The following is a 26,844-nucleotide window of genomic DNA, read 5'->3' as shown; positions in this document are numbered from 1 at the left end:
TTTGCCCTGAGGTTTGACTGTTCATTTGTGGAGTAAATCAAGAAAGTTTGAAATTTACCAGCCTACTTCCCCATCTTCCCAGAATCTTCCCCTCTTGCCCTTTTTTTAAATGGCAAATAATTTGTTATATTCCACTTCTCCCTTTCCTTTTCTCTCAGTACATTCCTTTCTCAAAACTTAATTTCATCATATTTTTAAAAAAGATATTTTCCCTTCAAATTCAACTCATATCCGTGTCCTTTCTCCTTCTAACTGCCATAATAATTAGAATGTTCTAATAACTTCTAATATTATCCTCCCATGTAGGAATGTAAACAGATAAATCTTATTAAGTCCCTTATGGTATCACTTTCCTGATTGCCTCCTTATGCTTCTCCAGAGAACTATATTTGAAAATAAAATTTTCCATTCAGCTCTTGCCTTTTCATCAGAATCACATGAAAATTCTCTGTTTCATTGAATGATCTCTTTTTTTTCTCTGAAGGATTATAGTCTTTTGGTGGGCAGGTGATTCTTGGTTGCAATCCTAATTCCATTACTCTCTGGAATATCACATTCCAAACCCTCTAGTCTTGTAGTAGTTGTAAATTGTAGTAGTTGTAAATTGTAGTAAATTACTCTAGTAATGTAGAAGCTGCTAAATCTTGCTAAAGTTTGCTAAATCCCGACTGTTTCTCCACTGCTTCTTTCTGGATGCTTGCAATATTTTTTCATTGATATGAGAGATCCAGAATTTGGCTATAATATTCCTGGGAGTTTTCATTTTGAAATATCATCTCCTGAAAGAGCAGTAGATTCTTTCAATTTCCGTATTACCCTTTGGTTCTAGAATATCAGCACAGTTTTCCTTGATAATTTCTTGAAAGATGATGTCCAGGCTCTTTTTTTGATCATGGCTAGATCAAAAAATTTTAAATTATTTCTTTTGGATCTATTTTCCAGGTCAGTTTTTTCTTTTTCAATGAAATATTTCACATTTTTTTTCTTCTTCTTCTTTTTTTTTTTTTTTTGGTTTTGCTTTATTGTATCTTGATTTTTTCATAAAGTCATTAGCTTCCATTTGCTCAATTTTTTTTTTAAGGAATTATTTTCCTCAGTGAGCTTTTGTACCTCCTTTCCCAATTGGTCAGTTTTGCTGTCCTGCCTTCCTCACTTCTCCACTAAGATCAAGGACTCGGGCTGATCCCAAGAACCTCCAGAAAGCTAGCCCGGACATTTCAATCAAACCAGATAGATACACAATCTACTGGACATAATCTCAGAGGGAAGACACACACAAAAAAAAACATTAAGGGGCAATTGAGAGAGAAAAAAAATCAAGGAAAAATATTGCAAATAATCAGAACAAATGCCTTAAAATGCATTCTTCTCATTAGTTTTTTTGTATTTCCTTTTGCATCTCTCTCAATTCTTTCCCCTAATTTTTCCTCTATCTTTCTTACTTGATTTTCAAAGTCCCTGTTTAGTTCGTCCATGGCCTGAGACTAATTCTTACCTTTATTGGAGGCTTTGGATGTAGCAGCTTCAACTTCATCATCTTCTGAGTGTGTGTTTTGATCTTCCTTGTCTCCATAATTGCTTTCAATGGTCAGAAATTTTTTTGTTGTCTGCTCATTCTGCCTTTAAATCTCAGTTAAAGTAGGGAAACTTTAGTAAAGGGCGTTACTATTTTAGTAAACCTCCAGAGTGGAGGGACAGAAGCTGTTCCAAACTTCTAGAAATATCTTTTCTTTTTTTAATATGGAGCTATTTTTCAGGTTATTGAAGGCTTAGGATTTATACACACATTTTTGTGTATGTGAAAATCTATGTGTATAAATATATCTGTGTGTTTTTGTGAGGGGAGGAGCTATAGATATATTTACATGCATATATATATTTATATCCATATTTACATGTTCACATAGATACACAAATTAATACATTTTTAATGGAATTTGTTCATGAGGATGCTTTATCCAAGAATGTGTCAGAACTGAATATAACTAATATATATATATATACACACACACACATATATATATATGTATAACTGAATATAACTTCTTTTTTTTTAATTATTATTATTATAGTAACTTTTTGTTGACAGAATCCATGCCAGGGTAATTTTTTTACAACATTACCCCTTGCACTCACTTCTGTTCTGATTTTTTCCTCCCACCCTCCACCCCCTCCCCTAGAAGGCAAGCAGTCCTATATATGTTGAATATGTCCTAGTATATCCTAGATACAATGTATGTGTGCAGATCCAAACAGTTTTCTTGTTGCACAGGGAGAATTGGATTCAAAAGGTAAAAATAACCCAGGAAGAAAAACAAAAATGCAAACAGTTTACATTCATTTCCCAGTGTTTTTTCTTTGGGTGTAGCTGCTTCTGTCCATCATTGATCAATTGAAACTGAATTACGTCTCTTTTTCAAAGAAATCCACTTCCATCAGATTACATCTTCATACAGTATCGTTGTTGACGTATATAATGATCTCTTGGTTCTGCTCATTTCACTTAGCATCAGTTCATGTAATTCTCTCCAATCCCTCTTGTATTCATCCTGCTGGTCATTTCTTACAGAACAATAATATTCCATAACATTCATATACCACAATTTACCCAACCATTCTCCAATTGATGGGCATCCACTCAGTTTCCAGCTTCTAGCCACTACAAACAGGGCTGCCACAAACATTTTGGCACATATTGGTCCCTTTCCCTTCTTTAGTATCTCCTTGGGGTACAAGCCCAGTAGAAACACTGCTGGATCAAAGGGTATGCACAGTTTGATAACTTTTGGGCATAATTCCAGATTGCTCTCCAGAATGGTTGGATTTGTTCACAGCTCCACCAACAATGTATCAGTGTTCCAGTTTTCCCGCATCCCCTCCAACAATCATCATCATTTTTTCCTGTCATCTTAGCCAATCTGACAGGTCTGTAGTGGTATCTCAGAGTTATCTTAATTTGCATTTCTCTGATTAATAATGATTTGGAACACTTTCATATGAGTGGTAATAATTTCAATTTCATCGTCTGAAAATTGTCTGTTCATATCCTTTGACCATTTATTTATCAATTGGAGAATGGCTTGGTTTCTTATAAATTAGAGTCAATTCTCTATATATTTTGGAAATGAGGCCTTTATCAGAACCTTTAACTGTGAAGATGTTTTTCCCAGTTTGTTGCTTCCCTTCTAATCTTGTTTACATTAGTTTTGTTTGTACAGAAGTTTTTTAATTTGATGTAATCAAAATTTTCTATTTTGTGAACAATAATGGTCTCTAGTTCGTCTTTAGTCACAAATTTCTTCCTCCTCCACAAGTCTGAGAGATTAACTATCCTATGTTCCTCCAATTTGTTTATAATCTTGCTCTTTATGTCTAAATCATGGACCCATTTTGATCTTATCTTGGTATACGGTGTTAAGTGTGGGTCTATGCCTAATTTCTGCCATACTAATTTCCAGTTATCCCAGCAGTTTTTGTCAAATAATGAATTCTTATCCCAAAAGTTAGGATCTTTGGGTTTGTCAAACACTAAATTGCTATAGTTGACTATTCTGTCTTGTGAACCTAACCTGTTCCACTGATCAACTAATCTATTTCTTAGCCAATGCCAAATGGTTTTGGTGACTGCTGCTTTATAATATAGTTTTAGATCAGGTACAGCTAGGCCACCTTCATTTGATTTTTTTTTTCATTAATTCTTTTGAGATTCTTGACCTTTTATTATTCCATATGTATTTTGTTGTTATTTTTTCTAGATCATTAAAATATTTTCTTGGAAGTCTGATTGGTATAGCACTAAATAAATAGATTAGTTTAGGCAGTATTGTCATCTTTATTATATTCGCTCGACCTATCCAGGAGGACTTGATATTTTTCCAATTGTTTAAGTCTGACTTTATTTGTGTGGAAAATTTTTTGTAATTTAGTTCATATAATTCCTGACTTTCCTTTGGTAGATAGATTCCCAAATATTTTATGCTGTCGACAGTTATTCTGAATGGAATTTCTCTTTGTATCGCTTGCTGTTGGATTTTGTGGTGATGTATAAAATGCTGAGGATTTATGGGGATTTATTTTATAACCTGCAACTTTGCTAAAGTTATGGATTATTTCTAATAGCTTTTTCTTAGAATCTCTAGGGTTCTCTAAGTATACCATCATATCATCTGCAAAGAGTGATAGTTTGGTGTCCTCACTGCCTATTCTGATTCTTAATCTCTCTCGACTCTTATTGCCGAGGCTAGTGTTTCTAATACAATATTGAATAATAATGGTGACAGTGGGCGACCTTGCTTCACTCCAGATCTTACCGGGAAAGATTCCAGTTTTTCCCCATTGCATATGATGTTTACTGATGGTTTTAAATATATGCTCCTGACTATTTTAAGAAAAAGTCCATTTATTCCTATACTCTCAAGTGTTTTTATTAGGAATGGATGTTGGATTTTATCAAATGCTTTTCTGCATCTATTGAGATGATCATATGGTTTGTAGTTTGCTTATTGATATAGTCAACTATGCTAATAGTTTTCCTAATATTGAACCAGCCCTGCATTCCTGGTATAAATTCTATTTGGTCATAGTGTATTATCCTAGGAATGATTTTCTGTAATCTTTTTGCTAATATTTTATTTAAGATTTTAGCATCGATATTCATTAGGGAGATTGGTCTATAATTTTCTTTCTCTGTTTTCAGCCTACCTGGTTTAGGTATCAGTACCATGTCTGTGTTGTAAAAGGAGTTTGGTAGGACTCCTTCAGTCCCTATTTTTTAAAATAGTTTATATAGCATTAGGGTTAATTGTTCTTTAAATGTTTGGTAGAATTCACATGTAAATCCATCTGGTCCTGGGGATTTTTTCTTAGGGAGTTGGTTAATAGCTTGTTTTATTTCTTTTTCTAAGATGGGACTGTTTAGGATATTTACTTCTTCCTCTGTTAATCTGGGCAAGCTATATTTTTGAAGGTATTCTTCCATTTCATTTAAGTTGTCGACATTTATTGCCAAAAGTTGGGCAAAGTAATTCCTAATTATTAGCTTAATTTCCTCTTCATTAGTTGAGTTTCTCCTTTTCATTTTTAAGACTAACAATTTGATTTTCCTCTTTCCTTTTTTTAATCAGATTTACTAAGGGTTTGTCTATTTTGTTGGTTTTTTTCATAGAACCAACTCTTTAGTTTTATTAATTAATTCAATAGTTTTTTTACTTTCAATTTTATTGATCTCTCCTTTTATTTTTAGAATTTCAAGTTTAGTGTTTGACTGGGGGTTTTTAATTTGTTCCTTTTCTAGCATTTTTAGTTGCAAGCCCAATTCGTTGACCTTCTCTTTCTCTATTTTATGCAAGTAAGCCTCTAGAGATATGAAATTTCCCCTTATTACCACTTTGGCTGCATCCCACACATTTTGGTATGATGTCTCATTATTATCATTTTCTTGAGTGAAGTTATTAATTATGTCTATGATTTGCTGTTTCACCCAATCTGAATATAACTTCTTTTAGAGTGTATCTTTATTTGATTAAGAATAATACTATGGATGTTTTAAAATTAACTTGAATTAAAATTGTATAGGAAAAGAAAGTATTAACCAAAATTCTTTTCTCCACTTAGAGCCTATTTAATAAGTTGGTAGAACTGACTGAGGAAGCCAGGAAAGCTTATAAGGACATGGTGGCAGCAATGGAACAAGAACAGGCTGAGGAAGCCTTGAAGAATGTTAAGAAGGTACCCCATCACATGGGCCATTCCCGGAATCCTTCTGCAGCAAGTGCAATTTCTTTTTGCAGTGTTATTTCTGAACCCATCTCCGAAGTAAATGAAAAGGAATATGGTAGGTGGTTTTATCTATTAATTTTAACTTATAATGTCTAAAATAATTTTTGGAGGTAGATTACTCGTTTGCTTTACTATAGAGAAGTACTTAAAAAGGTTTTTAAAAAGTCTTACCTTTTTTCATTCTATTTATAATCAGAATCAAGTTGCCCAAAATTAAAGTTACACATATATATTTAAAAAAAAAAAAACAAAACTTGTTACGTTTGCCTTAAAATATTTTCTTTAAAAAAAAAAGGCAGAAAAAAATAGATTTGGGCTGAAATTGAATAGATGGTATTATAGTTAAATTGTATTCTAGACTTTAATGTTATTCAGAATTGCACCCAATTCCAGAAGTTTATGGTATCATATATCTAATGGTGGAAGGAATCTTAGAGTTATTTAGTTCAACCTTCTCATTTTACAGATGAGAAAACTGAGGTTCACAGAAATAAGTGATTTGTACAAGGTCACACAGACAGAACTAAGCATCAAACCAAAGTCCTTTGCAAATCTGTTACTCTGTTCCCTATATCCCACTGGTCTTAGGAATCAGGCCACTTAAGGATTCCTAGGAATCTAACTATCAAGGTTCTGGAGCTTTTCCCTGAATTTGTGTGATCCCTAGCACAGTAATCTTCTTTCATATCTTTTTCCTTAATGAAAATGGAAAATGGAAAATGGAAAATGCTATTCTCAAGACACTTAACTCCAAGGATCTGCTGAATTGTTTTCCCCCCCTGTTGGGGAAATTTTGTTTTCCACCCTAGACTCCCAGATACTCTTTTACTTCTTCTCTGATTTCTCCTTGGCATTGATGAGTCCTGTGAACTGTAAACTTCTGAATTTCTCCTTCTCTTCCTCCATTATTTCAATAATTATTCCACTCCTCTTCTCTACAATACAGCTCTTACCCTGTATCTTGTTAATCTGGATGATTTAAGTCCCTAAACTTTTTCCTTGATGTATTAGAAAGTATCAGTCCTTCTTGGTTAATTTGTTTAGGATATTTTTCTTTTCCTTTGGTTTCTGTGATTACTTTCTCCACATGCTTTTTCTACCTGTCTGATTAATCCTTCTTGTTTTCTTTCATTTATTCATCATCTGCCTCCAAATTCCTATATGAGACTGCCCACCAAGTCTTTTTCTTCATTGATCCTTTTTGCTCCCATGAATTCAGTTATCTTTGTTTAGATGAATCCAAAATGTATTTCTTTTTTTCCTTTAATTTTTTATTTTTAACACACATTGCTTTATGGATTATATTGGGAGAGAAAAATCAGCAAAAGGGAAAAACCATGGGAGAAAGGGGAAAAAAAACAAAAGAAGTGAACATAACATGTGTTGATTTAATTTCCATGGTTCTTTTTCTGGATGCACATGGCATTTTCTGTCCAAAATCTTTTGGGATTGCTTTGGATCTTTGAACCTTTGAGAACCAAGTCTTTTATAGTTGATCACTATACATTCTTGCTGATATTGTGTGCAATGTATTCCTGGTTATGCTTGTTTTGCTCAGCATCAGTTCATACAAATCTTTCCAGGACTTTCTAAAATCAGCTTGTTCATCATCCAGAAAATATTCCTAAGGTCTTCTGGACATCTCCCACTGGGTGTCGCATTGATGATGATTCAAACTTAGTATATCTGAAATAGAACTCATAATGTCATTCTCCTGCTCAGAAACCTTCAGTGTGACTCCTTACTGTCCCTGAAGTAAAATGTAAACTCCTTTGGCTGGAACAAAGCCTTCCATAGTTTAGCTTCAGTCTTCCTTCCCTCCGGTTTTATTTCAAAATACTTCAGTTCATGGGTTCTATGTGATAGTCAATTGAGATAATTTATCTCAATTTTGTCTTCTGCTCCTGTAAAGTCACACAGGTTGACCCTCATGCCTTTAGTGCAATAGCTTCTTAACTTCTTTGCTTAGATTTATTAACTTCCTCCCAAATTTATAGTAGGCACTATCTTTTAGAGATTTTCCTCCTTCCTCTAGGTACTGGTGCTTTCTTCCTGATCTTCCTAGACTTTTTTGTCTTATTTATTTTATTTATATTTATTTACTTTCTAAATTCCATTTATTTATTTAATGTTATTTTAAGAGGGACTATAATTTAGGATTTCATTGGTGTAAGGAATTTCTAGTATGGAAAAATCTTCATTGTTGCAGATCTGGAACTAATCTTAGAATAGCCTGGGACACTTAGAGATTAAAAAATTTGCTCATGTTCATACATTTGTTATATGTCAGAGTCAAGAATATGTATATAATCTCAGTTCTTATGAGCCATCTATGTACTCTGTCATGCTGCTTCTCATTGAACATATTAACACTTTAAATTGTTTTTACTTGTTTCATATATATTTTATTTGTGTTTGCATTAGCTTGTAGACTCTTTGAAGGCAAAGGTCTTGTCTTCTCTCTTAACACTGCCTAGTAACAGGGCTAAGCACATAATAGATGCTGACTCATATTGGTGTGAGGGAAGGGCCCAAACATACTGGGAGTTCAGACTGTTTTGCCGACTATTACTCTTGTTTCTTTTATTCTTAACTGTTGTAATCCGTCCTGGGGTTAGTATGATCATCTGTTCTACTCCCTTATTTTGCAACAATGCTGGATATATTACTGCTTTCCTTCTTTTGTACGTCTAAGTGATCTTAAAAAGAGTTATCTGCTCCTGGGCTGGGATTGGAGAGTATACTATGCACAGTTAAATAAATGCAAGATAGTTAGAAGAGAAGAGAACACTAACAACAGAGGAGAGTTAGGAAAGGCTTAACATAGCAATTGATAATGGAGTGAATTGTGAAGGAAATTAGGGATGCTAAAACTGGAGATGAGGGGGAATTTCTAAGTGTATAAATCACATTACATTATAGAAAGGCACAGAGAAAGATGCTAAAGTGATGAGTTCAGGGAATAGCCAACAAGATTGGTTTGACTGGCAGGTAGAGTATATAAAAGAAAGTGATATGAAAGAAACTGATTAGGAGAGACAATTGCATTTGTCCATGTAGAAAATCACAAATAAAAATTGAATCTATAAGACTTAGCTATTAGTTGAATATGAAAGCTTAAGGGAGAGGAAGTAATCAAGGATGACACTCGTGATATGAACCTTGGTTACTGGATAATGTATATTTTAACAGAAATGGGGAAGGTTGTGAGAGGAATGGATTTGGGTAAAAAATGAATTCCATTGTAAAGGTGTTGAGGTTTTCTACAATCTTGCTCTGATTTCCTGAACTTCCTTTGAATGAGGAAAGATTTTTACTCTGGATCCATTAGATTTTTTTCCTGTTTTTCTGAATCATGACCACTAACTGATTATTAATGATCTATTTTATAATTATTAGTATTTAGTGAAATCATATTATATAGATATAGCATAGATATAGTAAAATTACTAAATACTATAAATATATTCTGGAGCAATATGATTTTATTTTTCTAAGCTACTAGCTTGGTCTTATCTTTCTAGTGACCATCTATTTTTACTTCAACATTGTATCATACCTCTTATGGCAGCTAGAAGTAGATACCTTGTCTCTTTTTTTATTCAGCTCCTTTTAGATTGTTTGCCAAGTTCTTGTTTCCAATTTGGGAGCCAGTTAGGTTTCATTTTCAGATCAGAAATGACAGGCATTCCCTAACCCATTGAATAAATGGTCAAGCTATTCAATTTACCAGCTCTTTCTGTTTTCCTAAGTTCTTTTGACTTAGATAATAAAAGAATAGGAGGGTTTTCCCCCTAATTTTTATTTTCATTTTTATATGTCAGATTTTTTGAACACTAAAACCTTTCAAGGAAGAGACAGATATGAAAAGTGAATAGCTGAAGGGATAGTGTCAAATAGGATTTGGTTTTCTGTTCCTTGGCTTTTAATATCAAAATGATGAGCTTCTGGCAGGAGACAGGTACATTTCTCAAATGTGAAAAAGACATTTAATTTAGCAAGATATTTGCTTACCTAATGAGGGCCTTAAATTGAAATTTGAAGGAAGTAACCTCTAATGCCACTGGCACTTAGTCTTAGTCTTGACAAACACTGAATATTCTCATAAACTTAAGGTAGATATTAGGAAGGAATATTTCAAAAGGACTCAGAAAAAGATAAATTCCATGGAGACTTTAAGAAAAAAGTGTGCCTCAAGTTAGCTGAAGAAAACCTTAAGAGACAGAAGCAAAGACATTTTGAAAATACTGTCAGGATGAAGAAGGATCAGGCATCTGAAGAAACCAATGTGGCTATCTATGCAATCTTCTGCTGAACTCATGTTTTAATATTATATTTTGAAGGGGCAGCTAGGTGGCGCAGTGTATAGAGCACCAGCCCTGAAGTCAGGAGGACCTGAGAGGAGGACCTCTCAAATACTTCCTAGCTGTGTGACTCTAGCCAAGTCACTTAACCCCAATTGCCTCAGGAAAAAAAAAAAAAGGATATTTATAAAAGATAAAAGGATAGATACAACTAGATGACACAAACCCATGAAAACATCAGACAAAAAAAATCCATAATAAATAAATAATCTTATGAAAGGTAAAGGTTTGCTTCTTTATTTTTCCCTCATTCTTTCTTTCTCCTTCTTGCAGAATCTTTGGTCTGTGCTTTTGATTCCATCCCTTTTCCCTCCTTTAAGACATTACTTAATAATCTTTTACTCCCTTCTTTCAATTTGATGTAATCAAATTTATCCATTTCATGTTTTGTAATTGATTAAGAATAATTTCTTACCCATAGCTGTAAAAGGTATATAATTGTAAAGGGAGTTCTTTCCTAAGTAATACATTAACTTTTTAAATGATGGTATTTAGCAGTTGTGGTATTATGGCAGCAAGAGGACTGGGCTTTTGAGTTAACGACCTGTGTTCAAATTCTGGCTCTATTCACATATCTCATGTAAAGGCTATTATAAGAATCAAATGAGTAATATATATAAAATACTATAAAGTTCTATTTAAGTGAATGCCACTATTTTGTCATGTTTTATTTCATTGTCTCTCTTGACATTTGTTCACCTATATAATTCAGTGTTTTTTTTTTACATTAGACAAATTGCCACTATCTTGCAAATACTCCTGTATAATTATTATTTATTTAGAACTTTATATTTTCCAAGTAATTTTTACATATTTTTTTCTTATTTGATCATCTCAAAACCTCTGTGAGCTTACTAAGGCAGGGATTCTTAGTCCCATTTCACAGATGAGGAAGCAGAAATACTAGTCCTTCCAACTTCCTCATTTTTCCAGTGAGAATTAATAATTCTCCTAAGATTGTAGAGATAACATCTCCTGATTCCTATTGTTTTGTCTACTTACTGATTCCTCATGAGTAAAAAAAAAATTAATTTGAATATAATTATCCTGAAGAAGAAAAGACTTTACAGGAGATATGAAACTTGTCTTCTAGTATTTTTCTCTTTCTCTCTCTTTTTTTTTTCAATAGCTTTTTATTTACAAGTTATATGTATGAGTAATTTTATAACATTGGCAATTGTCAAACCTTTTGTTCCAATTTTTCCCCTCCTTCCCCCCACCCCCTCCCCTAGATGGCAGGATGACCATCAGTAGATGTTAAATATATTAGAGTATAAATTAGATACACAATAAGTATACATAGCTAACCAATTATTTTGCTATACAAAAAGAATTAGATTCTGAAATATTGTACAATTAGCCTGTGAAGGAAATCCAAAATGTAGGCAGGCAAAAATATAGGGATTGGAAATTCAATGTAATCATTCTTAGTCATCCTCCAGAATTCTTTCGCTGGGCGTAGCTGGTTCAGTTCATTACTGCTCCATTGGAACTGATTTGGTTCATCTCATTGCTGAAGATGGCCAGGTCCATCAGAATTGATCATCATATAGTATTGTTGAAGTATATAAGGATCTCCTGGCCCTGCTCGTTTCACTCAGCATCAGTTCGTGTAAGTCTCTCCAGGCCTTTCTGAAATCATTCTGCTAGTAATTTCTTACTGAACAATAATATTCCATAACATTCATAATACCACAATTTATTTAGCCATTCTCCAATTGATGGGCATCCACTCAGTTTCCAGTTCCTGGCCACTACAAAGAGGGCTGCCACAAACATTCTTGCACATACAGACCCCTTTCCCTTCTTTATGATCTCTTTGGGATATAAGCCTAGTTGTCTTCTAGTATTTTTAGGGTTATGACATAGAAGAAATTAGACTTTTTTTCTTTTTGGCCTCAGTGGACAAAATTGAAAGTAATAGATGAAAGTTGTAAAGAGAAAAGTTTAGGCTTGATGTAAGGAAAAACTTCATTATCTACTAGACCTTCTAAGTTAGAATGAGTTACTTAAGAAAAGAGTCTTTTTTTTTAAGGCAGTCTGGTTAAGTGAGTTGTCCCAGGTACACAAGTAGTAAATAGTTGAGGCTGAATTTGAACTCGGGTCTTCCTGACTCTAAGCAGCACCCTATCCATTCTGCCACCTAATTGGCCCTAGAATTATTTTTTACTCAAGGGCTTTAAGCAAAAGCTAGTTGATCTTTTTTCAGCTATGTTGCAGGATTTTTGATCAGGTCTGAGTTGGATTAGATGTCTCTTTGCGGTTCCTCTCTAACAATGACATTCTGTTATTCTTTGTCTTGCTCTCACTTATATTCTCTACTCTAAAATTACTTGCTGAGTCTTAACTGCAGATAAGCCTAACAAAAACATTCACTTATTTATTTATTTAGCTAAGAAAAAGAACATTTTATTTTGAATCAAAAGGCATAATTTCTAGTCTTGGTTCGACAACTGGTGAGGTATGTGACCTTAAATAAGACACTTAACTTAGCTGGCTTTCAGTTTTTTTATCTAGGTCATGAGATTAACCTCATTCTAACATTCTGTGATTGTTTTTCTAAGCATATGGCATAGGATTAACTTCTTCTCATTAAATATGAAATTCTTATTTTTCTCCTGTGATTATGATCTCTCCACTAAAGTTCTACCACAAATCCTCATCAAATATGCAGGGGATCTGAGTACTTGAAGGCTTTTTTCATGGAGCACCTTCTCTGGAAGGCCCAAAGCTAAAATGGTCTAGAGCATCTGATCATCAGCAGACTCTGCACCATATTCATTTGCCCAGAGGATGAGCTTAGTTAGCTAAGTGCAGAAACACATCATTTAGCGAATGGGCCACTAAATAATATTTAAAAATTTTTTTTGACCATACCAACTCATAAATAGTTATAAGGCACAAAGTATTTGAGATTTACATCATTAAGAGGAATAAATCATAACTGGCGAAATTATGGATCCTCAAGACAGCCTGGCTTCATCAAGGACAGAGCAATCTTATTTCTTTCTTTTGATAGGATTTCTAAACTGATATTTTTTACCTAGATTTAAAAAAAAATTAAATTATGAACTTGTATTCAAGTCAGGAACTAGACAAATTTCAGCAGGTTTGAAAATTGAACTAAATCTAAAATCAGGTTCATAATTTGTATAATCAATAGGCATAAATATTTCTATATACAAAAAAGCTCAGAAGCATGAGGATTGTTTATGAAGCTGTGAATCTACAATATTCAGGGTTTTTTGAAGTGTCAACATTGTTAAAAGTACAAATACTATCCTCTCTGTGTATCTCTTTCTTTTTTTGATGTATTTAAAGATTTTCTTTGATTCTCTTTTATTTCTTAATTTCTTTTTTTTAATCACTATCTCTTGTAACAAATTTTTACTTAGATTTTAACAAAGCAGATAGTAAAATCTTTCATGTTTTTCCTATGGAAAAATAGAGAGATGTTGGCTGGATAACAATACAGCTGGATGGATTCAGAACTGTTGAAATCACCAGGCTCCTAGGATGGTTATTAAAGGTTCAAGGTCATCTTGGCAGGACCTCTCCAGCAGAGTGCTTCTGGGGCCTTGACTTTTCTTTGGATGTTGTAACATTTATATCAGTTGATTGAATAAAAGCATAAATGGCAAGCTCAACAAAATTTTAGATGAATCAAAGCTGAGAAGGATAGCTGTCATGCCAGAAGACAGCCAGGAACTAGATAAATTTCAACAGGTTTGAAGATTGAGCTAAATCTAAAAACTACAATTCACCAGAGAATTGGGTTCAGAAATCAGTGTCACAAAAAAAGATAGGGGAGGCATGGTCAAGATGTGTCAGCAATGCAATGTGACAGTCGAAAAAGCTAATGGCATCTTGCCGTTATGGCCACAATGGCTTATGTTTGTATAAGCACAGCTCCTAGAAATTAGGAGGTGATAGATTTTCTGTATTTTCTTCTAATAAATCTACATCTAGAGTATTGTGTTCAACTCTGCACCCCATATTTTAAGAAGGATGCTGATAAAACTAAGTAGTGTATAGTGAAGAAGAACCAGGATAGGAAAGGTCCTTATTTCTATATTATATAGGGATTAATTGAAGGGACATAGGATATTTAGGCTGAAAAAAAAATCCACTGAGGTGATATGATACCCGTATTCAGGTATGTGAAAAAGCTTGTGATACAAGAGGGATCAGACTTATTCTTTTTGGCCACAGAAGAAAGAATTATGAGTAGTGGGTAGTTTTGCATAGGTTAATTTAAGCTCTATGTGAGGAAAAAAGTGTCTAACAATTAGAACTGCTCCAAAATGAAAAAACCTGCCTTGGTGGTGGGTTCTTTCTTGGAGAGCTTAAAGCTGGATAGCTTATAATGGGGATTCTTCCCAAGTATAGGATGGACTGAAATGCTGCTGAAATCTCTTACAAGGAAAAATTTCTTAATTTTTTGCATTATGATTGTTGGCAAGTTTTGAAATAATCTGATGAAAATATCTGTTTTGCTACTTACAGAAACAAATTGGAGAAACATGGTAGAAACCTCAGATGGACTAGAAACATCCGAAAATGAGAGAGATGCTTCATATAATAAGACCATTGCACCTGAAACATCCAATAAAATCCCAAACGACAAGGTTCTTGTTAATAAACAACTACCCTCAGTGACTACTGGTGCCACTGCCTCAACTACAAACCCTGGGAAATGTGCAGTGAGTGACAAAGAGGAGGTGAAACCAGATGACTTAGAATGGGCGTCACAGCAGAGTACAGAGACAGGGTCTTTGGATGGGAGCTGCCGAGATATTTTGAATTCTTCTATTACTAGTACCACAAGTACTCTTGTACCAGGAATGCTTGAGGAAGAAGAGGATGAAGATGATGATGATGATGAAGATTACCCCCATGAACCCATATCTGTAGAAGTGCAACTCAACAGTAGAATTGAATCATGGGTCTCAGAAACCCAAAGAACTATGGAAACTCTTCAACTTGGGAAGACCCTTAATGGAGCAGAGGAAGACAATACTGAACAAAGTGGAGAAGAGGAAATAGAGGTTCCAGAGCAAACAGATCCAGTAACTGACATTGAGGAATGGACAACTGATAAACAAGCAAGCAATGTCCAAGAGAAACCTAACAGCTGCAATTCTCTTAATAAAGAACATTCTGATTCTACTACAACATAAAAATTCATAACTCAGGAAATTAAAAAATATATATGTGTGTGTGCATATATACACACATATATATGTATTTATGTGTGTGTATATATATATTTATATATATATATATATATATTATATATAAAATTAACTGTAAGGGTTGCAGCCATTACCTTTTATGCTTCATCTCAACATTTTGCACTGTTAAATGTTTAATAAGTGTATTTAATTCCCAACAGAAATATTTTTGTAGTTGTCTTTGTTAATTGTTTCTTTATGATCTGTAGCTTAGCTTTAAATAACATCAAAATGTATTTCTATGAGCTATCTATGAAAATTTTGACAGATAAGTTCTAGCTTTTTCTGTGATAGAAACTAATGTTAAAAAGACCAGTTTTAAGAGAAATAATTTTAAAATGCCTACTTAGACTCATATTTTGAAAATAGAAGATACAAGTTTTAAGATCAACAACAATTTACTGGCATTTTCATCCTGAGTATCCCACTGTAATTTTAATTTCTCTGCCCATGTTTTTCTAATGAAAACAGTGGGAGGGAGGAGGAGGGGGAACTTTTCTGGCTGCTATAAAAATGGTGGGGTAATGCATCGGAAACAAAACAGCCCACCTAATTGAAAGGAAGAGGATGACTAGTACCAGAAGTGTTTCGTGCTAAATTTGATGAAACTGTTACTTGGCCTTTGAAAGCTTCTTTCAAAGACTATTATTGTGTTTAGAAAGATGTAAATTGCAATGAGGATAATACCTCTAAAACTTTTATAGTAGAGGAGGAAACTTAAACCATGGTGACCAATGATAGTCTGTGTTTGTCACAGCTAATACTAATTTCCTACAATTATGGAAAAGTAAACCATGATCACCCTCATTCTGATATTTGTTTTTTACTCACTTTACCTCAGGAATGCTGTTGTACATCATCTATATTATACAGAATTTGGCATGTTTTGACAGGTAAATATTTAATAGTTAAGTGTAACTTTTATAACTGAAGCACTCGATATAGAGTAATCAAAGGTGAGGCTTGGATTTTGAGAGAATGATATCTTGCATGTTTCTGGATCATGACCCTCTTGACTTGAGTTAAAGCTCTGGTTTGGAACATAAAATCTTGTATAGAATGAAATATTTGCATGTCAGTTGTACTAGCCTAGTGATATATCTTCTGTAAAATAAAGAAGGAAGACCATAGCTACTGATGTAGAGGAGAGACAAAGCATTTACAGAACTGCAACAGATATCCTGATGACTTTGCTTTGAAGAGCAAATATAGAAGAAGAGAGGAAGTTGTCAAAGTTGTAGTGAAATTTACCAGATGATGATTCAGAGTAAGCAGTTGTATGTACTGTATATTTACTCCTTGATCGCTTAAGAAAAATTTTCATATCACTGCCCTTCTTTAGCAATGTGTGCACAGAAACTACCTGCTTTGAGGAGTTAAACTTACTGAGCTCAATTCTCCACCTCCAATCAGACACCTAAAAGACTCTCATGAAATATTCAGGTTTGTGAGGGTAGGAGAATCAGACCATCCTATCTCCACCTCTAACACAAAACCAAATCAACTTTCTGCTCACCAGCTCTCACTTACCTAGGCAATAAGATTGGTTCAAACATGAAATATAGGGATGGACAGAAATAGAGTTCTCTCCTTGCCATTCTACTACTACCTGACAGGTTGTGCCTCGCAAAGCCAGAAGAGGAGAATTGGGCAGAATATTTAACTCATTGGAACTACTGTATTAGTTTTGGTATTTTAACAGTGTTGGCATTTTAGTTTTTGGACATTCTAGGGTTAATGATTAATGTTAGCCTTCTTTGAGATGCTAATGAGTGTTTGAGACCTACAGAAAATCTGTGGATTATATAAAATACTCACAATTGAGACATAGATGTCTAGAAAATAGTGATAATCTTTTAATATAGGGGAAGCTATATGAAGGGGGAGCACTGTTGTCTTTTTCTTTTGTTCCCCAATATAAACTTCCTAGGCACTAAGGAACGGGCATTTTAAGAATGCCGTATGTAAGGAATGATGCCTCATAAATTGTAATCATGGATAGTTACAAGGCAGATCTTACTTTCTACATATAGAAATGTTAGCCAGCATAGGAAATGATAGAGGTTTTGAACTACTGACAATCTCTCTTCCCCTCAAAAAGTGAATTAAAAGATTTTAGTACTTTCCATGATGTATATTTCCTTTGATTAGTCAGTCAGTGTCAGTGATTCAGATAACTCTTGATCTTGAAATAATGACATTACAATGGTTTCTTATATTTTATATATCTTTTCTGAACTTGAATTGTCATTTTAAAGTTTTTTGACTTTGTATACAGGAAAAGTTCGGGTAATCCTCAAACCACCAATTACTTGTAATTTTGCTATAGATTTCAGAAGTATTCTATAATGTGTGCAATAGTTCCTCTCGCAATTGTAGTATCCATTCTGCCAACACACCCAAGGGACCATGGCCTTTTTATAATAGGAGACAGGTCACCTCTAGAGGCTAAACCAAAATTTGGCAAAGGATGTGCTACCATGCTGAGAGAATATGCTTAAGTATTAATAATGTGCTTAGGACTTGTTTCCTTTTGATAAATTATAATAATGTTATAATTGTAATAACTACAGTATGTGGAGAAAGTCTTCTAGTATCCAAAAATTAGGAGTTTTTGAGGGAACATTTGGAGAACAAGAAAGAGAATTCATGATAATGAAAGTTAATTCTATCAGCACTCAAAGGCATAGCTTTTTCTAATTTTTGGCTAGGTTATTTTATTGGGATTAATTATTTGAAATTTTATATTTCTATTTCAATATATAGGTATATGATTTACTATGTGAATTGTTACACTCCCCAAACAGATTTTCTTGCTACCGTAGCTTTGTTTGCTGTGAAGATAACTACTCATAAAACAAATGTTTGTATTAGTTTTAATTTTTAGTTTAAATCATTTGTAAATCCTGTAATATATTTCTTTTGACTAATTATGGGGAAAATAATATGAGGATATAGTTGGAAGGACAGTTTTTAAAATAGCTGACTGGAGGTCATTTTTACAGAAAAGGTATTTTATATGCCTCCAATATTTGGGAAAGAAATTTAGTCAAAAGTTAATTAATGTAGTTCATTAATTAAATATTCAGAAACTGTTCATGTCGGAATAATGCACTTGAGTGATTTTCTTAACATAAGTTGGGGTGGGATGGGGAGGAGTAGAAAATGTTATGTGCAAATGGGTGATGAGCTACACGTGGTTGCATTAATTTCTTTGACTTTAAATTTAATACAATATTACTTTAAATTTATGTATACAGAGTATTACTGTTTGAAAAGCTGCTGTTTGCTTTAAAAACTGTCATTTTAAGTATTTACTATAAGTTGTGCCAACTCATCAGAATATTAGCTTAATCTTTTAAATATGTACTGGGTTTTAATAAGTTTTCTTTAAATTGCAGTGAACTTGAGATTTATTTATAAACAAACTCTTCTCTTTCCTTTCCCTCAATAAGCAGAGTGTGAAGCCATAATGAAAAACCATAAGGTTATCAACCCAGCCACACACCACAAATACTACCAAAATGTCTGTTTAACTTGAAATTTGAATCCCAAGTACTGAAAACTTGCTGTTGGCACATCTAACCTCTAAAGTGTTCATATGTTGTGTGTAATAGTGTTTTCCTTTATTTTAAATATTTCATAATTAAATGCTACATTTATCTATAATTTAATATCTTTAAACTTATTATACTCTAGTATTAATTTAGCAAATTTAGTGTGAATTAGAACATGAAGGTTTTGTTTAAAATTTTTTTGTTTTTTTGCTATATTAAGATAACTGTTCTGTTAATCATTTTGGAGTAATAACAGCTTTTTTGCACTATGTAAATATTAGTGGGGACTCTTAATAACCAATAAAATGATTGTAGAGATTTTGTCTTTTATTATAGTACACATAGGTGTAGTTATTCCTCAACATCATGAGTATGGAATAAATCTGGGGAAATTTTGGCTGTAGGATTGTTGAAAACTGAAACGGCTTTCCAGAAGAATATTGTTGCATGTTTCTGAAATTCCTTTGATAGCCAGTCCTGGAACCTCACTCATCCTTCTTCACACATTACAGCTCAGCATTTCCCAGCTCCTTCACCTTTCAAAATTATATAAGCTTCCAACATTCTTGTCAAGGCCTTAACCTCTTGAAATTGTAGTCTAACCTTACTCTCAGGCACCCACAAAAGCAACTGAGTTTGTATGATGAAAAAAGTTTGGAGAGCACTATCCTAGTCTGGTAGATTCCCAACTTTTTTGGTTGAATTTTGAGCATGTATATCACATAAATGTGTTTATTTGTAAGTTATGTACATGTACTGTTATACTAATAATTATATAATTAATAAGAATTTGATACATATCACAGGCACTGATCAGGCTATTTTTCTTATGAGAAAGTTACATTATAAAATTTACATTAAAATTGCAATAAAAAAGAAATGAAAAAAAATAAAAAAATAAAAAAGAAATGAAAAAAATATATAATGTTAAGGCCAGTAGGTAGCCAACTGAAGTTTATTGAGTAAGGAAGTGAATATGGTGAAACATGAACTTAATGAAAATCATTTTGGCAGCTGAATTGAAGTGAGGAGAAATTTAGAAGAGGGAGAGCAATTAAGCAGCTTTTGCAATCAAGGTCCTGAATTAGGGTGGTAGTTATGTGAATAAAGTGAACTGAGAAGGTAGAAATGACAAGATTTGGCAAATGATAGGAAATATTAGGTGAGTGAGATGACATAAATAATTGTGAAATTGGGTGGGAAATATGTTGCCTCTGGACAGAAAAATAATGTAAATGAGATTTGTGATCTGCCTCAATCCATGCCTGCTCTTCCTGTTGAATTCTGTCACATCCAAAAAAAAAGGGGGTGGGGGTGGTGGTGGAGGATGATTCTGGTTATTACTTGAGAAGTGCTTGATAGCTATCAGGTAGATGGGTTGAGAATAGAGGAATATATGCTGGGAGAAGAGGTGTACAGAATATTCAGTGATACAGCTGAAAGCTGCTACCTTTGGAATATGGATTGAGGAGCTGACTCCAAATCCAGCTAAGAAGAGGGAAGTTGAGAGCTTGCACAACTGAAGAAGGGGCTGAATAAGCGGGAGGGTTAGAGAATAAGGCTAAGAATTGATCATGTTGGAGTCAAGCCACAGGTTAGTGCATATTCTGGGAAGACTGAAATGGGACTCTTAAGTAAAACAATGCTTTTCTTTTGAGAAGTTTTAAGTCCCTTTATAAAGTTTTACTGAATTTAATGGTATATGCTAGATATTCTGGTGAGTAGAAAAAGCTAATTTTTTTTTAAGGACAAAACATTTCATTATAAAGTTCTTATAATTGGTAAGGGATAATCAGATTCTGGAGGGATTCACATGGATCAATCTGTTTTGTCTTACTGGATTTTTTTTTTTTTTTTTGCTAAGAGGCATACTTAAAAAAAATTTTAAGTCAGTTGCTTTTGTTGACTTTGTGCTTATATTTTTTTATTGCATTGCTGAATTTTTGCATTCTCCTTTAAAAAAATATTCCATTACTTTATTAAAATTCTCCACCTTTGATCCAAGCTCATCAGCTCTCTTTTAAAATTTTTCTTAAAAGCTTTGTTTAGAGGCAGCAAGATAGTGAAATGGATAGAACTTTGAACCTAGAGTCAGGAAGGTCAAGAAAATTTGAGTTTAAATATAGCCATAGTTACTAGTTGTGTGTGACCTTGCGCAAGCCACTAAATCTTTGTCAGCCTCAGCTTCCTCAACTATAGAATGGGGAAGAGCACGCACCTACCAGGATTGTGAGGCTCAAAGGAGATATTGGTAAAAAGCTTAACACACTGCCTGAGATATAGGTACTTAATAGATGCTTCTATCCCTCCCTCCCTCTCTTCATTTCTTTCCTCCCTCCCTCCTTCCTTTCCTCTCTTCATAAAGAAAACTTCCCCATTTTAATTTTGCTTTATTTGTCATTTATTTTGCACTTTGAGATGATAGAGCAGGGAGTTGTGCTTGGACAGAACCAATTAGACCAGAACACCCAAATTCTTAACCAGTAGTTACTACCCAAAATTTAATAAGCTTTTGTCTGTTTTCCCCAACCGAAGTAATTGTTTTTCTACAAACCAGCCAGAAGGTGGTGTACATGACACCTACAGCCACAGGAAACCAACAGTGCAAAAGTTGGATGTTAATCCTAAAATATTAGCTAATCTGTGGTATTAGTAGCTCTGTTGCTACTTTGAATTTTAGAATTGGGAACAGAGCAGCCATACCTATAGGTGAGTTGCTTCTCTGCATCAATAGGGGAAGTTTAGGAGAAAAAATTTTTTTTTTCCTTACCAGGAGTTCTCTACATCAATGAAATCAATAGTCTAGGGTTTTTCTTTCTCCTCCTCTTCACCCCACCAAATCACCTCTATATGATAGTCATTACAAACCATTTAATTTGAACAATTTTTGGGTTATGTTTTATAAATCCCTAGAATATTAGACCTGAACAGAACTCATTTACCCAAATCTCTTCATTTTATAGAGGGTGAAACTGAGATTCAAATAGATTAAATAATTCTCCCCAAAGTCTTGTTGTTAGTGCAGAGCTGGTGCTATTCAGATATTCAGGCCAATCTGTTACTCCCTTCCTGTCAGTTACTTCAGGTCTTTGGTCATGTGTGTTTGCCTTTATGTATTAAGTTTGAATTATATAATACTTATTAAGTGATTGCCCTAATAAAGGATGGAGATTGATATCTCAAATTGGAGGTTCAGATTTTATTTACTTCACCTTCTAAGAACCAGGATAGCTAAATGAATTTCAGATCCAATGGAGAGATGACCCAGCAGAGATCTAGGAAATCAAGTATATAGGAAAGTGTTTTTCATTTCACATTCCAAAACCTCCATAGCTCCCACCCTATCCCGTTCCCAGTTTGTTGACATTTGTGATAACACAGCAAACTCAAAGCTTTATCGTGGTGGCTGCCATATTGGACATAGGTATGAAGTGACAATGACCAATGCACTCAGAATTTGTTGTTTAAGTGACCTTGTCTCTTGTGTTTGATGCCATTTGTGTTCAGGACTTTGCTCCCAAGAGGAGCTGAAGTGAACTTAGGGACTCCTACTTAATATTTACTATGGCCTTTTACCCCACTTGCCAAAAGATCAGAAAATGAATAAAGTCACCTGTGTTGCGCCTTTGCAGTTTTTGGCTTTAAGGACTTTGGGGGTCACAAGTGTGAATTGTAAGCTTGTGAAATGTGCATTTTATTTATATGTAAACAATATGGGTGTTCTCCCCCCCCCACCAAGTCTTAGAAAGAAAATGATCTCATGTACCACCCACCTCCCCCCAACAATGTGTGTCTGCATTGATGCAATGATGCCTCTCTGTTGGTATTTATTTTTTTCTTAATGTATTTTTATTACATTAAAATATTTCCCAATTATATGTAAAAAATTTTAACTCATTTTTAAAAAAAAATTTGAGTTCCAAATTACTTTCCTCCCACTCCCATCCAACCCCTTGAGCAGATAAGTAATATATCGATTATGCATGTTAAGTCATTATGCTGATACTTCTTAAAGGAGAAATGACTTAATTTTAAAAATGGTAGTCAACAAACATTAAGTACCTTTATGTCCCAGCCGCTATAATAAGTACTGGGAATACTAAGAGGTAAGAAATGACAACCAGTTCCTGTTCTCAAGGACCTCAAAGTCTAATGGGAGAGACAGCATGCCAAACTCTGTATAAAGATATATACAGGATAAATTGTAAATAACGAGAAACTTGCATTAAAAATATCAAGGCTTCCTATTGAAAGTGGTATTTTATCTGGAGCTTGAAGAAAGTCAAAGAGGCAAGAAATTGATGATAAAGGAGAGACATGAGGGATATAGCCAGTAAAAATTACCAGAGGTGGGAGATGAGGAATAGCAGCAAGAAGGACAATGTTAATGTTAGAATGGTACTAACTCATGAAGAACTATGAAAGCCAAACAGGATTTTATGATGGTGCCCTCAACAACAATAGGAGACTTAGGAAAAGGGGAGAGTTTGGGTGGGGGAGGATAATGACTTTTAGATCTATGGAGTTAGTACAGGATACCCAATTTAAGATGTCCAGCAGATATTCTGAAATGTGAGATGAAATCAGGAGAGAGGCTAGGGCTAAGTATGTAAGGCTGGAAAAACTGAGGCAAGATAGAGATTAAAGAGTATTTAATGATTTATTAAATGGGAGATATTTCCTGGGACCAAATGGATCCATGGTTTGGTCCCAGGGCTGAACGAGACTCCAGAATCCAGCAAACAATGTGAGTTCTCAATGACGTATATACACATGTGGCTCAGACTTGGGGTAGACTGAGGCAGGGGCAGAGTCAGGGTGCTGAGAATGGGAATGGGACTCTGACAGGGTGAGGTGAGCCACCGGAGATAAGGGTGACATAATGGGGGAGGCACCCTGGATATGGGAGAAGCATCTTGATAAAGACGGTATCTGACATTCCAGTAGCTTGGGATGGGGAAAGGCATTCTGATACTCTAACACATAAGATCTTTTATCCTTATCAAATATTCTGATAAAGAGGGAGGGGAGGTTTTGCAGAACTGAGCTTTGAGCTGATAATTATAAACTAAAGCAGAACAATTAGAGAAACTGAGTAAGGACAATAAAAGAACTGGCATAACAAGTAGATCTGGTAATCATTATAGAGATGGTACATTCAAAGCCCTTCATAACATAGTCCATTTCTATCTTTCCAATCTATCTCTCCAACATATCTTTCAATCCACTGACCCTGAATTCCTGGCCGTTCCATGATCTAAGCATACTCTGGCCATCTTCCAAGAGCATTGAATACTCTTCCTCCTAATCTTTGCCTACTGAATTCCCTGGCTTTAAATCACAACAATCCCATCTACAGGAAGCCTTCCCCAATTCCAGTGCCTTTTTTCTGATGTTAATTCCTATTTATCCTGTATATAATTTGTTTTATAGTTATTTGCACGACATTTCTTCAATTAGATTGTAAGCTCCTGGAGGGCAGAGTTTGCCTTTAACCTCTTTTTGTAATCCCAAATACTTAGCACAGTGCCTGGCACATAATAGGGGTTTAATAAACTTTAATTGATTAAATGATTTGACTCAGGGACTATTTAATTATGAATTACGTAGAACACTTGCTTTTCTACCTTTTGCTTCTTTTTCTGTTCCTATTGGTCCATTTGTTTGCCTGACTTCAAAGAAGTTTTACTACCTATGAAGACCTCTGACCAGGAATAGTGTGAGATAATTAGTTCTTTCTTAATAGCTGCTCTAGTCAGAATAGATGAGACTGAAACTACTAGTTTTCAGATCATCTGTAATTTTAGCTTACTCTGCTACTTGTCACTTTTCCAAGCCACGCCCCCAATTCCAATCAATAGAAAATTCGTTGTCAACAACCATGTATAGTTCCTATTTTTAAGTTGAGGAAACTATTTTACAAATCTGGAAGAGAAAAAGATGGCTTTGTGTAAGGCATGTTAAGTTTTTTTTCTCCGTGTTCAAAATTTTCTTACCCTTCAACATGTTTGACAGGGATCAGAAGTTCTTAACATGGAATCCGTGAACCAGTTTTTAAATTACATCAAATATTGAATTTTAGTATAAATGGTTTCCTTTGTAATCCTGTGTGTTTTATTTCATCCATCTAAAAACATTCAGAGAAGGCAATCAATTGGAGAGAACCAGCCTCTAACCTCTGGATTTCTGGAGCTGAACAAAGCAGGCTAGAGATAGGAGAGTTAGGAATCCAATAAAACTTTAATTTCCAAGTGAGGGAAAGAGCTTGTGAGCAAGGAGCCCTGTCCTTTGTGGGGGGATCCACTTGTGAATGAGAAGAGATCTCAATACACATTGGCTGTAACAGCAACAGTGTGACAAGATTGTTTCATAGCAGGGCTTCATGACCAGAAACAATTCTGGGATTTTGCTATGTCTGAGATCATATAGAGGGTCAGTACAAAGGGTGGTTTTTTGCCAAATTCAAGGCACAGCCGGTTTGCTAGGTCTTGGCAACAGGGCGAAGGATGTCTCCTAATACCTTGACAGGTCCATAGTCTTCACAAGATTGCCAAAGGAGTTTATGGTACAAAAAGTAAAGAAAAGAAAAAACACTACTTCTGAATGGATTTTTTTTTTAAATATGAGAAAATTGCAAAACCTTTGAAAGAACCAAAAATGGAACTAGAAGGATACAGCAGGACTGAATAATGGTGTTTGAGTCGCAGGGATTCATCTAGGTGCTCTGCAAAGTTTTCTCAGTGACTTCTGTCAGCACAGGCAGGTTAAGTCACAACAGCATGTTAGTGTGGCTCAGGGACCCAACACTGTTCAATTCTGACACTACAACTGCCCTAGATAGGGGGGTACACGGATCAGTCTCCAAGAGGAAGAAAGCAGGAGGAGGATGTGACCATATCCCCTATCCCAGATCTAGAATTACTATTCCATGTGCTGGCTTTTTACTCTGAGGGAAGAAGGAATAAAAGGGAGCACTCAAAATAGGAGATAGCTCTTATCCCACAAAGAGTTTCCTGACCTTTGTCAGAAATTTTGTCACTGCCAATATACCACATTCCTCTGAATACAGAATATCCATTACAATTGTAATCTTTGTGAAAGGAGTGTTATACAGAAACACTGAAAAACTTATTTTTGTTTAGTTGTTTCCAACTATGACTCCATTTGGAGATTTCTTGATAGAGATACTGGAATAGTTTGCCATTTTCTTCTCTAGCTCATTTTACAGATGAGAAAACTGAGGCAAACAGGGCCAAATGAGTTGCCCAGGATCACATAGTTAGTATATGAGGCTGGAATTGAATTCAAGCCTGGTATTTTATCCTCTGTACAATCCAGCTGCCCTGAAAAATTATAGGTTGCCTACAAGTTTATACAAGCTAGATTTGGCTGGAAACAGTGCAGCCTATTTTAATAATAATATTTGTACAGCTCTGTGTTATTTCATTATTGCAAAACAATCCTGTGAAACAGATACTCCAGGTATCATCACAATTAAATCACTTGCTCATGGCTATATTGAAAGGGATATCCTTCATTTGAGGTTTTGTCCTGATTAATGAGGCAAAATTCAGGACCAACAGAATTAAAAGGAGTTTATTATGAGTAATCAAGGTACTAAAACATTGAGAGGCTAATCACTAAATATCAGGAGAGCTTCAAGATGGGAACAGTTTTTATAGTAAATTTGAAGACAATTCAAATCAACATCAGTGAAAGAGGTTGGGCCTTTGCATTCTTCTCCAAGGTAGCAAGAACATAACAATTTGCAGATATGGGGACAAAAGTCACAGGTAGGAGATGATGACTACTTCATGAACATCAATGGACTGTTTGATACCATCCTTGCCACTGATTGACAAGCAGAACTATAGTCAATGGGATACTGAATCAGCAAATAACTTTCAATAG

General features: G+C 34.5%; 1 protein-coding gene across 3 annotated transcripts in view; it reads left to right on the top strand.

The window, feature by feature from the left end:
• SECISBP2L (SECIS binding protein 2 like) overlaps positions 1 to 19,336 on the top strand; it is a 79,681-nt gene extending 60,345 nt beyond the window's left edge. For all 3 annotated transcript variants that reach the window (XM_031955168.1, XM_031955170.1, XM_031955167.1), the window contains exons 17-18: positions 5,614 to 5,833; positions 14,649 to 19,336. In XM_031955168.1, coding sequence (XP_031811028.1) covers positions 5,614 to 5,833; positions 14,649 to 15,322 — 894 coding nt within the window. In that variant the 3' untranslated portion in view covers positions 15,323 to 19,336. The remainder of the gene's footprint in view (positions 1 to 5,613; positions 5,834 to 14,648) is intronic.
• The last annotated feature ends 7,508 nt before the right edge of the window (positions 19,337 to 26,844 follow it).

This window comes from Sarcophilus harrisii, chromosome 2, assembly GCF_902635505.1.
Source record: "Sarcophilus harrisii chromosome 2, mSarHar1.11, whole genome shotgun sequence".
In the NCBI taxonomy this organism is placed as follows: domain Eukaryota; kingdom Metazoa; phylum Chordata; class Mammalia; order Dasyuromorphia; family Dasyuridae; genus Sarcophilus; species Sarcophilus harrisii.
Note: the sequence above shows the minus strand (reverse complement) of the source record. Positions and strands in the feature narration are given on the sequence as shown.